This window comes from Anguilla anguilla, chromosome 15, assembly GCF_013347855.1.
Source record: "Anguilla anguilla isolate fAngAng1 chromosome 15, fAngAng1.pri, whole genome shotgun sequence".
Lineage (NCBI taxonomy): Eukaryota > Metazoa > Chordata > Actinopteri > Anguilliformes > Anguillidae > Anguilla > Anguilla anguilla.
The window spans coordinates 29,242,649-29,259,286 of NC_049215.1; the positions used below are offsets into that span (position 1 = coordinate 29,242,649).

Below are 16,638 nucleotides of genomic sequence, written 5' to 3' on the forward strand. Positions count from 1 at the left end.
TGTCTCTGATTCCAGTTTGCCAGGATTCTTGTCATTTCTTCAGGAGGGGATCACAGCATGCGTTCTTGAAGGAAGCGTTTCCTAGGTACACTGACTTGCAGGGGCAGTGCACAGGCCATTATTAAAGTAGCTTAGTTCTTTCTTTTGCTGCGAAACATTCGTGAACAGATGTGTACATACGATACTTTAGGTATTCAAACTTAGTCCGGGGGACCCTGTGTGTATACTGGTTTTCGTTCCAACCACAATTGCAATTCCAGAATATACACAGGTCCCCAGGACCGAGTTTAAATACCTACCTTGCAGACTACCTGAAACCAGTGAACATTACGAGTTAGCAAACTGTTTTGTTTGCGGATAGCCAAAAATGTTAGAGATTGGAGTAAACAAAACAACTGACCACGTAGCTAGCTAATTAGCATAACTGCTGGCAAAATCAAACAAACTTTATAGTCACGAGTCGGAATGGGCTTACATAGCCGATGCATTTCTGAAAAGGAGAAACCTGACCCACGCCTGCAATCATTCGATTTAAGGTAGCTACATGACGGCATGCTGCATTGGCAAACTCCTGCACCGGTTCAGATTCAAACACAAAGTACAAACAGTTGACGATTATCAGCCAATCCCAATCGAGTATTCTTCCAAACAGTGGGATAAGAACGTATTTCTTGAGTAAAATAAAACAGGGATTATTTAATGATTCGTTTTTAAATCGTTTTAAACATTAACCAGAAATAGTTGTTAACCATCAGAACTTAATATGAGAATAATTTACAGGCCTCCAGGCTTCCTCGCAATGCAGTGGGAGCTATTGCATCTATTCACTTGTATAGATACTTGATTGTATCAAAACGTAGAGGTGACATTAATTATCTAAGCACGCCATCATAGCCTTGCTAGATTTAATCAAACATTGCCTAACAATTGCAACCTAACGTTATGCAAGTTTGTGGTACCTTAGGGCACGTAAACCAAACGGGTCCAGGCGTGGTGCGCTGCTGTACTTGATGCACAGGCACATCAGTTGTAGGTAAATAAACCAGCCAAACCATCGGCTGAATGTATGTATTTTTTGTTCTAATTTACTTCGGACTACAGATGTTCAAACATAGAGTATTGTTTGGAATTGACGGCAGCGCACACACAAAGTTCTTTCTCTTCGACCAGAAGACTTGAGTCTAGGTGGCTCAGTCCGGTGGAGCTACACTTCCACCTAGTGGTTTGTAAACACACTCACAAAAACGATCAAATATCACACGACGTACTGTGAAAATAAATGACATTGAATTAAGCGAATATGTGTACAATAATTAGTTTAAGTCATATTTTTATATAATAATGCATTTATTTTAATTTTTAAATTATGCTTTTAAATGGCGAGCGAATGGTGTGCGGGCCTATTTTTATACAGTCTATGGTGTGTAGCCTGCGATAAATTGGCTTCCTGTCTAGTGTTCCTGCCTTTCACCCAATGCACGCTGGGATAGGCTCCAGCTTCAGCTGTATAAATGGATACATTGTAAAAGTTGTGTAAATCGCTCTGGATAAGAGCGTCTGCTAAATGCATGTAATATATAATAATAATAATAATAATAATAATAATATAATATAAATATTTATTTCTAGAAGTGTCTCAGATCCAGTCTCTGGACCAAAATCTAAATATATATTAAACTGCACTCACACAAGAGATTAATTAAAACAATTAAAAATTATTTTAATTGTGCCATGTATCACTTTTGAGTTTAAATTTCAATAAATGAACATTAATGGTCCAACTTATTTGCAAATGCGTTATCTCATATATCAGTTATTTGTTAAGTATGACTGGAATTAATGTACAATTATGCTAAATTATGAGCATGTTAGGTTGTGTAGGCCTAGTACATGGATTAGATATAATCAAAGTTTATACAAACACACACATTTGCTAAAAAACACATTTAATTTTAATATCCTTCACCCATCGATTCATTGCAGATGAATCATGATCCACTCCATGCATAATATTTTCATATTTTTTCACCTGTGCATACGGCAAACCCCGTATTTGGACCAAAAGGGACTCAAGGGAGAAGGGAGGGTTAGACAGTGCTGGACTCTGTAATCTGTGGAACATGGTGACTTTTGACACACATACGCACATGCTTTTCTTTTCACAAAATATTTGCCTTCTCCTCTGCGCTAAACATCCCTTGTGACGAAACAGGGGTTAATCATAGTCTTGTGTGTCCCGTTTTAGCATTTATGATTGATACTAAGTAATGTCATCTTGTATAGCTCACCATGAATGTATTTTTAAAAATATGTTAATGAAAGGATCTGCAGTGGGAAATGCTCTTATCATCACAGGTCATTTTGTTTGTAAAATTGACTGAAAATGTTGCAATGGACAGCGTGTTGCGGTGTGGACTGTAGGTACCCTGCACGCAAGACCTCGCAGTTTGGTTCTCAGAGATCTGTTAGTAACGTGACTGTGTACCTTAGGTAGCATTGTCTCATGCCTTACAATATCAGTTTTATGAACTGTACTATACTAATAATGTGATGAGAATACAAAAAATTCAACCAAGCAAGCCTGCATCCCAGGTTTCATATTTAAATAACACCATGAAAAAGATGCAATTTAATCATAAACTACTGAACTGGTATATTACATATGGAAATGTTATGTTTGTGATAGAATGCAAAAGTACATGCTCTAAAATGACCAGAAATAATCAGCATGATAAAAATGACAGGACCGGAAGGACTTACTGTCAGAATGGTTTATTTGTTTTATGATTACTGGAAACATGGAGTGTACTCCCAGAATAAGTGGACCTGGCTTCAGATGTAATATCCCCTGGAACACATCGTCCCCCTTCCAGATCTCACCCAGCCTCTGAGAGGACTAAAATTAAAACAAGGACGTTTATCCTTCAAGTGGAGTCTTACTGAATAACTTTTGAGTATAAACAAGACACATGTTTATACTGTATGTTACTGCTATGCACTTGTCTCAGTTACAACACAATACTGGGAAAAAGTAAAAAAAATAAAATAAAAAAATAAAAAAGCTTATGTTTATATGTATTAACTGCTTTCGTTGAATAATAAGCAACAAACCCCCTTACTGTAAGTCTAGAATAAAACCACCCTTTCGGTAACAGAAAGGCAGGCTTATACCAGTCCGAGCATTTCATTACTCAACTGTGATAAAACTTTTTTTTGTTCTGTTGGGGAAAAATATACTTTTTCATTTTTCATAGATCACAGGAGCAACTGCAGACATATAAATGAAATGCAGAATGATAAATTCAATTCAATTTTTGAATATATCTTTACAGCCTCATCTCATAAACAATAAATATTACAGGTACAGTACTTTCAGCAGTTTAGAAGCCAGGAATGTCTGACAGAGTGGATCGCAGACTTTAATGTACTGTTTTTTACATTTTTGGTACCACTTAAAATAAGAGTAATGGCAAACTCATGTTCATGAATTCAGTTAGAATGCAGACTACCCCAACCTTTCAATTAATAGCAAACTGACAAACAAGAAAGATCAAATCAAAACCATTCTGAAATTTATTAGGAGACATTCCTTATACAGTATTCAAGCCAAAACTAGGCATTTAATTTGTTAAAAAAAAAAGAAAGAACCTACAGTGAGGTGGATTCTCTACAGGAAAAACTGGGAAAAGCAACCTTTCCCTTGACAACATGACACATGTTAAATACTTCTTAAATTAGCACTTGAATATACAATCAGACATTAGTTATTTCATGTTAAATTATGCTTTTTAAAAAAAACACATGATCATTATTCAGGGTTTTACTGTACTCTAATTGTACATTGGTAGGTTTAGAAAGCTAATAAACTTGTAGAAACACCTGCAGTTTCTTAAACTCTGATAAGTTACATGGTCTCCATTTAAAAAAAAAAAAAAAAAAAAAAAAACCTAAAAAAAGAAAACAAAAACTAAACTACAAATTTGGACTCCTTTTCTGTTGACAAGGAAGGCACGGCTTGACTGGAAGGTAAGTGTGTGGGGATGGTGGGATGGATGTGGCACCGGGGGGCGGGGGGGGGACGGCTCCCTGTCCAGCCCGGAGAATGGGACTGGGCGGGACGGAAGGGCTCAGGACTGCTCCTCCTTCTCCTTCGCCTTCAGTTCCTGCTTGTACCTGTGAGGAGGGAGGAATGCAGGGCGTGAAATGGACGCCGGCCTCCGGCCAAATGCGGCCAAAGCTCTGATCGCCGCTGGTGAGATCATCCACTCCAGCAGGCACTTTGGCAGGTAATGTTTCAAATGTTTTTTAATATTTCTAAATATTTAAAAAAATATTTTTAAAATGTTTTTAAATCTTTTAAAATATTTTTTATACTGTATTTTGTGATTCTGTAATTTTTGTTTATTGTAAATTGTTATATGTTGTTATGTCTGCAACCCTGTTAATTGTGCTGCTGCCTGTCTCGGCCAGGACGCTCTTGTAAAAGAGATTTTTAATCTCAAAGCACTACGCTAAAACAACAGATGGACATTTTAAGGGCTTAAGCACAGCAGATGTGAAATGAGCAAACAATTCCATTATTATTCCAGGATACCACCCTGCACAGCAAAGCGGGAGTGGGCTTGGTTAGTAACTGAACTGGAGACGTTCTTTGATAGCTAAGTTGGGCAAGAATACACCCAAGACAGATCATCCATCGGAGGGCACACACACCAGTTACTCAAACATTCATACTTATGGGTAATTTAGTGTGTCTGTTAGCTTAGCCTGCATGTCTTTGGACTGTGGGAGGAAACCAGAGCTGGGATTCAAACTCGGTACCTTCCTGCTATGAAGCGACAGTGCTATTCACTGCATGACTATGCCCCCGTGTTTCTGTTAAAAAAAAAAGGTAAAATAGTAAGAAGCTTCCAAGAATTCTTGGTCTGGGTCTGTTGGTTTGATGTGAAGGAGGGGGCTCCTCCTTCCTCTGGTCCAGGGCTGCAGGCCTGCAGTGTCTGCAAGCTTTCAGACGAGCAAGGCACTAAAACCCAACTCTGTTACCCGCCTCGATTCACACGGTTCTTTGCCTCCTTCTCTATATCCGAGTGTCGATGTGTAAAGACAGCTGAAGAACAAACCTAACACAAAGGAAAAAATGCACTGGCTGAGGTTCCTTTCTCTTATTTTTAAAATTATTTTTCTAATAAACGATCCTGCAAACGGCGTGCATCTGTCACATCTGTTCCTCTCCGGTGTGCTGCTCAGTGCTGAGCGCTGAGTGCTCAGCTCACAACTGAAGAGGGGAAACTGCGCTCAAAGTTCACCTTTGGGTGTCATTCAGAGAAAATTCCCCACTTTCTTCCTCGTTACTGCATATTCCCCGGCAGTTCCCTGATACGTCTCATTTCTTCTGCCACCATCAATCAGTTTATTGATCTTTTCTTCTATTAAAGCAGTAATGCTCTCCCTTACTGCTTGTGGTTTCTTTATAATTCCCTCGGTGGACCTGCCTTTCTGACCACATCACACTTTTAGATTTTGACCGACTGTTTGGAATCCAGCAAAACTGTTCTGCTCCAGTACCTTCCTCACTCTTATCTAAACAGAAGCCATTATCTAGGACTATGATGACAGAAATGGCTCACAGTGTTGCATATACTCCAGCCAGATATCTACTGACGCCTGCTCGGACTTGCCAAAGAAAACAGCAGTGCCCCAGTCAGCGAAAGAACCTTTAACCTTGTGGTAACAAATACCTTCGTATGAAGCAGGGCTGGATCTAGAAATTATTCGTGCAGGGGGGAAAAAAATGAGAAAGGGCCCCCCTGTGCATGCACACACACTCATACAAACACACACACACACACATACACATACACACAAACACCTCCAGGGGCCCCATGGACCCGCTCGTGCCCGGAGGGACAGCTTTCCCTGCTATACCCCGTTACCTCCATCCCTGGAACGGAGCAGTGAATTAGGTGACTGGAAGGTTCATAAGTCCACATTCTAAAAGAAGACAGTGTTCTGCCGGATTGGAATTGTGCAATAAAAAAAATATATATTGCGTGAGTGCCTACCAGTTAACACAAGGTGTCCAAACTACAGCCCTGTGGCTGAACACGGCCCCAGAATAGGCTTAAAAAGAGCCTGTGATATAGCTTCTAATATCACATGAAACGTGGCGAATGAAAAATTTTAAGAAAAAAAACAAAACAATAATGGCAATGTCTGGAAGTTTTCACTTTGAACAGCAGGTGGCAGTATGTAGCTTGGACCTCTCTAAACCCACAACAGCCTACTACCAATCAAGTGGCTGCTGGCAAATTATTTGATGAAAAAAAAAAAAAAAAATCGCACTTTTGAGTTTGCTTTCCCCTTCAATAGTAAAACTTGACCCTGCCTCCACCACCCTCCATTTTGTGTGGGCTGAACAAACACGCATCACAATGTAATAAATATACATGGAATACCATGGAGAAAATAAGCAGGGTAATCTGTAACTGGTTAACCTGGGCGTGCTTGACCGGAGGCTAATCTGCGACACAGTGACCACAGCAGTCGGACCTCCAGTGGCTGCCGGTGTGTTACATTATCACGGGCTGTGTTTGTGGAAGTCGTGCACATTGCCCAGGGTGAAACCCTTACATAGTGCTTATCACAGTACTGCAGCGGAGACAATAAGGGAATTTAATAATCGAGCACATGACATGCCCCCTAAACAAATAACTCAATTCCACACAAGGACAATGGTCTTGCACGCTGTATTTCAGATTGCACTTTGTCCTCCACAGTAATTAAGAGGTAAATGTGTTCCTTAGATTAAAACTACATAAAATAACTGGAATTTAATTACATGAAACAGTCACATCCTCACATCACATTGTTATGGATGTGCTGTTTCAAGGGTAAATTGAGAGTTAGAAAGTGCAAAAATAGGGGGACATTTTTAGTTACCTCCACAATTCAAACTACACATTCAAAAATCAATGCCTTTTTTTTGTTTTTTACTTTTCTGTTTCTATTTTGATAGCAAACTGGATTTGTTTGAATCGGAGTGTAAATTTTTAGCAGAGCTTGCTTTTTTTGTTGCAAGTATCACTGAAAATAATTGAAGGCGGTTAGGCAGATACACGCTAGAGAAGCTAATGTTTTCCCTTAAGGCCAGAAATACCCAACCGTTCAGAAATCAGCTGCATGGTCACAGAGATGTCCAACATGATGACATCCAAAATAAACAGTATTACTGCAATTAGAAAATAACAACTTGTGGTGAAAATAAACAGCTAATTCTGCAAGCTCTAGCGGTAAGTACCAAAGGAAACTTATTTCACTTGCCAGATCTTTTTGTGTTTCTGCACAGAAAAGAACGTCCTCGCTAACTCGAGCTTCACTAGAGCTCAGTTGGCTGTAAATGAAATACTTTTGTACTGGATGACTGAATCCTGCTTTAATTAATCTTCAGACCTGGCACACAGCTCGAGACGGATGAGATTTCAGAGACCGGCTCCTTGTGCGGAGGTGAATACAAATGGCGGGAGAGAATACTGTGCGCTTCTACAGTTCTTACAGATGACAGAAACCTTTCCCTTCGCCTCCTGTAAGAATGAGGGGCCTTGCAGCCATGTGGACAGCTCTTGAAGAGATAACATAGCATCACAGTGCACTGTCACTTTACAGATGCCCCAACAGACTATAGAGAAGGAATGAACACTTCCAGGCCATTCCAGGTTACGATATTCCATGTGTTACTAAGGTGAGTGCAGTGATTTTAAGCCACCTTTCCGGACGTTTCCACCCAGTACAACACTCGCCTGCTTCCTCAGACCTGGAATGACTCAAACTGTGATGCATTATGGGTGCCAGTTCAATCTGCAACACTTTTATAATGAGGTTGATGATTAGGTAACATACATCACAACATAAGTGAATACCAGTCCCATAGCCCAGTATCAAGAACATTACACACTGCCACGTGGGTGGGTGGGTGGGGGGGGGGGGAAACTTTCAACAGGTGGCCATTAATGTATCTGACCACAGGTGGCGCTCACATACCTCCAGATTCTGAAGAGTTGGGAACTGCCAGCAGCACCGACGAAGAAGTTGACGGCGAAGAGGTTCCAGTTCTTTGGAATGATCACCAGGGAGTACCGGGACCATATCAGCCCTGTTTGGCCACACCGAGAAGAAAAGCCAAAAGATCAAAATGAATGCATTTCCTTACAGCCCGAAATCTGTCAAACGGGACAGTCTAGTTCTTATGTTCCTTAAACACATGCCCCCCCCCAACCCCCCCCCCCCCCCCACCCCTCAGGAAACAACAGTGAAGAGAAACACTTAATCATCGCCCCCAAGGGTTGCAGAACCAGTCTAGCTCTGCAGCTGAGAATTCTTGGAACAAAGAGCTGGAGAACTGAGTGGACGGTGGCCATCCAGGATCAAACCTAAGCCACCCTAAAATATACGTACTGTAATCCGAGACAATGTCCCAACTGAGATTCAAAATGCAGGCAGATATCACAATGTCACACGGCCCACCATGGACAGAGCAGGACCGTGCCTGAACATCAGCTGAGCTGATTTCCTAGTGCAAACACAGCCCTAACCTAGAGGTTAAGAGAACAGTTTGGTTAGCGCTTGCTTCACTGGGGGCTGTACTGGGGGCAGCTCCCTCACACAGAGGACAATATGTTCACCCGCTTGCCCTCTGACAGCCTGTAAACATAGGCAGCTTATTTGGTATTTAATTAAAGAACATACAGATATTCAAATCAGGGGGACCTTTTACGGTCTGTTGACAAAGAGAAAATCTTTTTATTTCTACAGCAACTCGGTTTTTAATACTCAAGTCTTCTGCATCCAATGCAAAACGAATGCAACAAACCGCGCTGGAATATTTCCTGTGACCTGCTGCGGCGCACGTTCCCATTGGCCACTGTGACGTGGACTGACTGCCGTACCAAAAAGCGCCATTCCCAGCTGGAGTTTGGACTGGGGCTAATCAGCTGGAGTGTTGCAGAAATACCCGTTTGGCTGACTGTTGCTCTCCAGTGGTCTGCTAAGTCAAATATAGCATCTTACACACACTCCCCCATTACATCTCCCCCAGTAATAGGCCAGATTAACTGATTAACTTCCCCTTGGGTTCACCAGGGTCAGACTGCTCAAGTCTGTCACTACGGGCATTGGCTCTGGAGCAGTCTGACCCTGTTGAACCCAAAAGGATGACCGTACCCTTGTTGATCCACACTAGAATGGTATGCCGTCAGGCGAGGTCAGGTGTGCCCTGCTAAAGATCCTTTTGAAAACATTTTTATGTTCAAACGAATTTTAAAAACTTAAATGAACAAATCACATTCACAAAAGCCAAAAGAAAATGCAATTAAAATGCATATTGCTTAATCTAAAACCCTGAAAGAACATTTAGGCCTACTGTTGACGTGCAACATCGACGCCAGCACGTCGCTCGCTTTAGAGAGTGTTGTGCCATGACATTCTGTAAATTTGTCAAGTGTGCTGCGGAAGGAAAAAGGTTGAGAAACGCTGATCTAGATTACCAAGAGGGGCAAATGTAAAGTGGGGAAGTGGCAGAAAAAACCAAAGCAAAACGTCTTCTGGACCAAAGAGCCAATGCCAATGCTGGCTCCTTTCACTAAGAGTACAAAAAAGGACGTTTGCAGCTAAATGACTGCTCTTGGCAGGATTATGAGTCAACACCGGATCTGTTGATAGGACAGCGGTGTTATTAGGTGTGACTTCAACATCATCCCATCATCATAAGCCATGCCAGTCCTGATCTGACCCCGATGCCCAGGACTGGTCCATGAGGGCCACAGCCGAATGTTCTACTCTCTTTAAAGTGCAAACACCGGAATGTCTCTAAATTATTGCTCCCGTTAAATATATAATTTACATTTTATGTATCGGTAGGAGCTAGAGATTGTTTCCAACAGCTCCCTAGACTATTAGATCAAACTCCAGAGAGTGTGAGTTTAACACACATTGCACACACTATTCAGCTGGCCATTACAAGCCTAAGTCAGATATGCTGTCTACCACCAACAGTTTCTCCTGTGGTTATCGAATGCGACCTTAAACCACAACCACTCAGAATTTAGAATGGTGCCCAAATTTGCGTTGTTAAGAACAAATATGAAGAACAATTAAGGATATCAGTTGAACTCATTCAAAAGGGTCATTAAGGATAAATCCTTCTGCAATGTCACCAGATAAAACAAACCCTTGGAGAGCTGTGACTCTTGACGTAGAGACAACAGTATCAAACTAACACAAGGAAACCAAACAGCAGAGATTGAACACGAGGCCAAAGAGAATATCTGAAATGGGCAACGAGTGAAAGGTATGCAGGCCTCAGTGTCCAGAACCTCCAGCGGAATTCTCCACACAGCTCCTGTGGGTCTTCCGGAACTGAACAGTGCCCTGCTGTTCCGATTCCTTGAATCATTGCATTTTATACAGAACTTTACAGTGATGATGGGGAACTCACTTCCCCCACCACCAATGTGTAGCACCCGCCTGGGTGATGCACGGCACCCATTGTGCGCCAGAAAGCTCACCGCACATCAGCTAAGGTAATTATACAGATGAACAGCTGAGAAACTACATAAATATAGACACAGGACCGAAACCCATCAACATGCCCGTCCCGTCCCATTCCCCAGTCCCCAGTGCCCCACCTGTGGCAGTAAGTACCGCGGACTGGGAAGTGCTCAACTTCTCTGCAGGCCGAGCCAAGTCAGCCAGCCCAGCCAGAACCAGGCCCTGTGGAGGAGGACAGCAAGAGCCAATGAGTGAGAGAGACAGGTGGAGTCTTCAGACACAGAATACCGTTACAGGCTTCAGTCAGGGGGTGATGGATTAGAAAGCATCTCAGCTGAGGCCATCGCCGCAAAACGCAACTGCTAGGTACCTCACGTCACACAGTAAACTAGAGTACACAGTGGCCATCCTTACCCATTTAAACACTGGAGCCCAGAAGAATACCGTCTTTGGACCTGCAGAGAAAGCAAGAAATACAACATTAAAAGAAATACACTGGAATAAACTTGCCATCGCACAAAGGTCTACAGGTGGCTGTGAAGTAATAGTGCTAGCTGTAAGAAACAAAGAAAAGGCACAGCTGAACGTACAATAGTAGGTATTTACCAATCAGCGTTTGTAAGGGCCAGTGAATGACCAACACTTCCCTTGGTGTTCACACTGAGAAAGCCTCACTGGCTCAGACGTATGAGCTTTATTTTGAGCTGTATTCCCACACATACTGTATGGTCAATGAAAACCAAAAGAAACAGAAGTATTTTTCTGGTCACTGGCTGTCCCAAAAGCAGTCTAACTATAGTGATATATAAATCTGATGAAAAGCACATTTTCAACGTAAAAAAATGCCAAGTTACTCACACATACAAAGCACTGTCTATAAGTCATTCATTCAAACCTAGGCCTGCCATTAAAAGTATTGATATCAAAATTGCACCAAGTCGCATGAACCAGTATTGGTTATCTTAGCTCACACAAATTAAACGAGCTCTATTCCAAAGCAATGCTACCCAATGTTTCCTAAATTGTTTCAAGTAACTTGGCCCGGTGTGTACAAGCATACAGTACATTATTGGGTACAATATTTATTTAATAGACCTCAATAAGTCTAACTTTTTAAATGTGTATGTACTCCACAAATGAGAGTAAATTCAGTTTACTCCAATGGCCTGCACAGTCCCCAGATCTCAACCCAATAGATCACCTTTGGGATGAGGTGGAATGGGAGGAACGCAGCATGAATGTGTGGCAGAAAAGCATGCAGGAACTGTGTAATGCTATCAAATCAGCACAGACCAAAATCCCTAAGGAAGGTTTCTAGAACCTTGTTGAATCAGGGGTTGCTACTAGATAGGTGAACCTAAAAAATGGTCACTAAGTATAACTACCTGTTATGACTCTCAGGATTGTTCGTACATCACATCAAATGCAAACTTCTGACACTTTTCAAGGGTCATCAAGCAGAAAGTTTTCAAAGTTTTATTACTTACTACTGTCAATGAATAACTTCAAAAAGACTTCAGTAAAACAATACATTTCTTTGACTGAAACATCGACCCTTACACTGTAATGAACCAGTTTATTACTGCGGATTACATGTTTCTGAAAACAACTCTCAAGTCTTTGAATGCATTATGTAATTACACATTTATTAACAGAGTGTGGATTTTCATTGTATGGGACATGTATAGCAGGGGGTGCAGGAAAGATTGGGGAAATGTATAAACCAGCTGAATATCACACACCATCAAGCACTATGGGCAAACACACACTTTTTGTAATACAGGGTTTGCACCCTACAAGAACCCATGGGAGTCTTGGTTACTGAAAAAGCATCCCTCTCCATATCAATTTATAATGAATGCTGTGTGTTTTTTATGTCACTGGTAGCAGTGTATACTTCAGCAGTTACAATCAATATTCCTGTATAAGCTGCTCTGGAGTTAGCCTACCTGAAGCATATTTTCTTTCTTTAGACCACAAATCCCAGAATGCCCTATACCTGCCATTGTAAAGGCAAGGGGCTAAAACTTAAATCATTTTTTAATAACCCAGAAAGTGAACTTTAACATCCCTGGCCATGGAATGCATGCACAAAGTTGAAATTTCCATTACTACAGCAAACCAACTGCTCCAACCTGATTTCTGCGCAGAGAAGTCACACACAAATATTTATGAAGTGTGAAATGCATGTGACCAGGCAAAGCAAGGGAGAGGGGCACTGCTTTAAATGTGCATGTCTTAGCATTGAGACACTGTGTTTACACCAAGCAGTCTTCAATCACAGTATACACAAGTGACATAATTTAACTGATGACAGAATCAGAAATATTACTGCCATGGTGTGCTTTTCTTTTTTTCCTGTTTACTTGATTTTCACAGGAATGTATTGCCTGTCAAGTAATCTTGATATTCTGCAGGTTGTATGTTGTATTCTATCAATTATCTTAAATTAGCTAACTAGATGGAAATGTTATAGTCAAAGGGTTGAGTTTTAACATTAGATAGCTAATAAGAATCACACCTACAACCTAGCTTAATCAACCTTTTCTACATATAAAATCGACATGCCAACTGATTCTACACCCAAACTAAGCTGGACCTGACAATCTACCAAGGAACTTTCCGGAACTTTTTCTTTGAATAAATCCTACCCCAACAGAAGGGATCCTGCGAAACATCCCTATGAGATTCCAGGGCCACCGTGTCTCGTAGCCACCGCTGCTCATTCGATCCAAGGTGCCCTTGCGATGTTCACTCAAGCGTTTGCGTTAGAAACAAACAATGGTCAGGGGACGCACCACACACCTTGGGAATATTATGTTCCACGGTTACGGTAGGAACCCGCGTCTACCGCAGCTACGAAGACAGCGCGGCCTTCAGCACGATCGTGACGAAAACGCCACCTCCCACTATCCGTTCACTCAACAATCCCACAGAGAGAACCAGAGAGCAAATGAGGGTTTGCGTAATGCAGGGAGATTGAGAAGTTAATTCCAGGTCAGGTCTAAAGTGGACTGTACAGAGAAAGCCACTGGTGTCAGGTTCAAATGTCCTATTCCTGAAGCTCAGCAATGGATTACACCTGCAATTCTATTTCCTGGAAGTGGGTGGTTGTTCCCGTGTCCAGAACTCGCGGACCAGCGCATTGGCACTTGGAGCTGAGCTCTGGCAGCTCATCCAATGCATCTCGCCAAGACTACAGGCCGTTTGATAATGCTACGTTTAATTAGCTGCGATGGATGCATCTTAGAGGCCTCTGAACAAAATATAGACCGTACTGTGCTCTTGACTTCCTGCCAAATATTAAGTCCATTCACATTCGCTTTACGCAATGAAATGAAGCTTTATACAAAATAAATACATGTGTCCGGCACAGTTTGCTGAAATGGGGGCTAAACATCACAGCAGAAGGACGTTTACTGCCGACAGAGGCGAAAAACATGAACATAGTTTGGCACTATGGCAGTGCGGAAGACAGAGGACAGCTGTGGTGCTGAAACACAGCTGTGTGTGCGGCCAAGAAAGAAAATGAGCCACAGTTAGGATGCATTTTGTGAAAATGAACCATAATTACAATGCATTTCAACATTCTGGGTAGGCTCTATTTATTTATTTTTGGATTTCACAACCCATTCAAAATCTGAAAGCGTGATGGTTTCTCTGTATGTTTTAACTATTACAGTAAGCTTGTTCTAACCCCAGGTAGTTTTTTTTTTTTTTTTTTTTTTTTTTTTTGCAATGGCATTAAATGACAATGGAATTAAAATATTCACATATCTATTTGCAGCTATTTACTATGATCTACCATTGTACTGGTATTAATAACGTCTCATTGGGCTTTTAAAATGGCCATTGACCCATCATACCTATGCTACAATTCAGACCATCTTCGATGGAATGATCTTTTAAATTGCAATGAGATTATAAAAAGTAGGGTGTCAGCAGTTAAATATTTATACAGCCACATTCATGCAAACTCATGTTCTGAATTTGCCGGTTTCAATGTTGCACATTATTCTATGGAATTGTAATAACAGCTGTATGAGCAGGCTCCGCTGGACTGATTGCTGACTGTAGCTCCTCTCAAGGAAGAGGTCTTGCCCTCTGCAGCCGGGATCCAGTAAGCACCATTGAGCACCAATCAGAATGTGGGGAGTCGGCCTGGGTCTGGCCATTCGGTCACATGATGACGAGTTTGCCCTCATTCACCCCAATTGTCCACAAATATATTAACATCGCTCAAAAAGAACATTTTTCAAAATGCTTCTTAAAGCATTTCTTTTCGTAACAGCCCCTCCACTAACAATTATTGCACTACGGCTTACAGGAAATTTAATGAACTTCCGAGCATTAATTTCCACTCTACTATACAGGTGTGGGCAATGAACCATTCTGTCATTGGCTGATGCATCCTTCGTAAAACCTGTTCACTCGCTTCTGGAATGCCATTGTTAAAAACAAACAAACAAACAAAAAAAACTTCAGAACATATTACACCATGCAAACTTCTATACAATGTAGCCTATATGGTCCGTTTCTTCGCAAGGAGCACTATACCGATTTTTACGAATTTCATTGCTTTTCTTACCTTTGCTATTCTGACTATAACATATTAATCAACAAATTCCAACGTATCAATGATTGTCCTTATCCAATTGGGATTAGACTATCGATAAGCAAGTGATGTTCAATTAAACTAATGTAAAGGAATGTGGCCATACACTGTAGTCAGCACACTGACAACCTGTAGAAGAGTAATGAGTCTTGTTTCTTCTGTTTTATAGACCATTGCTCTCTTCTGTTTTACTTCAGCAGTTTCAACAGTGACAACAGTGACATCTCTCCTCCCTTTTCTTAAATGACTTAATCATACTAAAATAAGTTAATTCGTGAATAAAAGAACTAAAAGCAACATCTAAACCACATCAAGATATTCCACAAATGTATCTGGAAAGCACAAAAAACAGCATAAATGACAGAAAACCGGCTAGCATAGCTAGCAATCTAGCCTTCAAAAGTTACCTTTGGTGTCTGTGCGGTTCCTCATACCATTTTACTTTCAATAGACGTTACATTAGCTGCCTACTTACAAAGCTAATGGTACTTTTCATTAGCCATTTCTTCTGTCAAAGAGTTTGATTGATATGTCGACGGCGAGATAAATGTAAAACGAACCCATAATGATGGCTAACTAGCTACAAGTTAACGTTATATGTCCACGTCCTTATCCACATAGCAAACAGCAATTTTGACCGCGCTTTAGCATAAAAATGCTGATTCAAAACTGCAGTGGTACCTAACTGCTCGAAGCAATCAGTGTCAAATTTTTATTACCTGCTGGATGGTTATACATGGGTCTGAATTTGGGCGGCAGCATAAGCTCGACCTTATCCAGGATCCTGTGGTAAGAGGCTCTCAATCCGACCGAAGCCATGTCTGCTGGCTGTATGATACTGAATTAGTAGAGAATACGTTAGCCGGAACGCTGAAGGTCGATGATTTGACAAGTGCACCAGTTAGCTAAGCTGTTTAGCCAGCACCGTTGAGTCAAGATAACCTCGATGCAAGGTATGCCCTTGCACGGAAAACAAAAAAGGTCTTCCTTATAACGGCTTTGCCCGGTGCAGTCCTATTATTCAGCGACCTTCGTAAATCTACCGCCCCCCACTTTCCCCATACACAAGAAAAATGTTCTCACAAATCTAGCAAGTTTCCGCAAAGCAAGGTTGCTCTAGGTACGGCGCAACCAACCTTCAAAACCTACCCTCTGATTGGCTAAATTTGGCCGATCCCCCTCTGCATAATTGGTTGAATCAATTGACTGTTTAGCCTAAATACTGCCTACTTCCGCAGAAATGAAATTATGCAGCACATACTCCTCGAATCCTTATATTACGTGGATTAATTGACACAATGATCCGCGCATGTAATACGATGATCCTCAATAAATTATGTAGCGGGTCTGCGCAGCACAAACGCTGCACTGATGCCCGTGAACAAACTAGTACAATTACGTAGTTTTACGTCATTAGATAGGCGCCCATGCAATGTGTAACTACCAAGATTTCCCATAGCTACAAATACAGTGTATCAAAC

The 16,638-nt window shown here is 41.4% G+C and overlaps 1 protein-coding gene across 1 annotated transcript; it reads right to left on the bottom strand.

The window, feature by feature from the left end:
• Positions 1–2,758: 2,758 nt before the first annotated feature.
• mpc2b (mitochondrial pyruvate carrier 2b) lies at positions 2,759–16,264 on the bottom strand. The gene is made up of 5 exons (XM_035394443.1): positions 15,877–16,264; positions 10,957–10,997; positions 10,680–10,764; positions 8,038–8,149; positions 2,759–4,173 (listed from the first exon to the last, which is right to left on the bottom strand). Exons 1-5 carry the CDS (start codon positions 15,974–15,976, stop codon positions 4,128–4,130), a joined length of 384 nt encoding a protein of 127 aa, XP_035250334.1. The 5' UTR covers positions 15,977–16,264; the 3' UTR covers positions 2,759–4,127.
• Between the last annotated feature and the right edge of the window lie 374 nt (positions 16,265–16,638).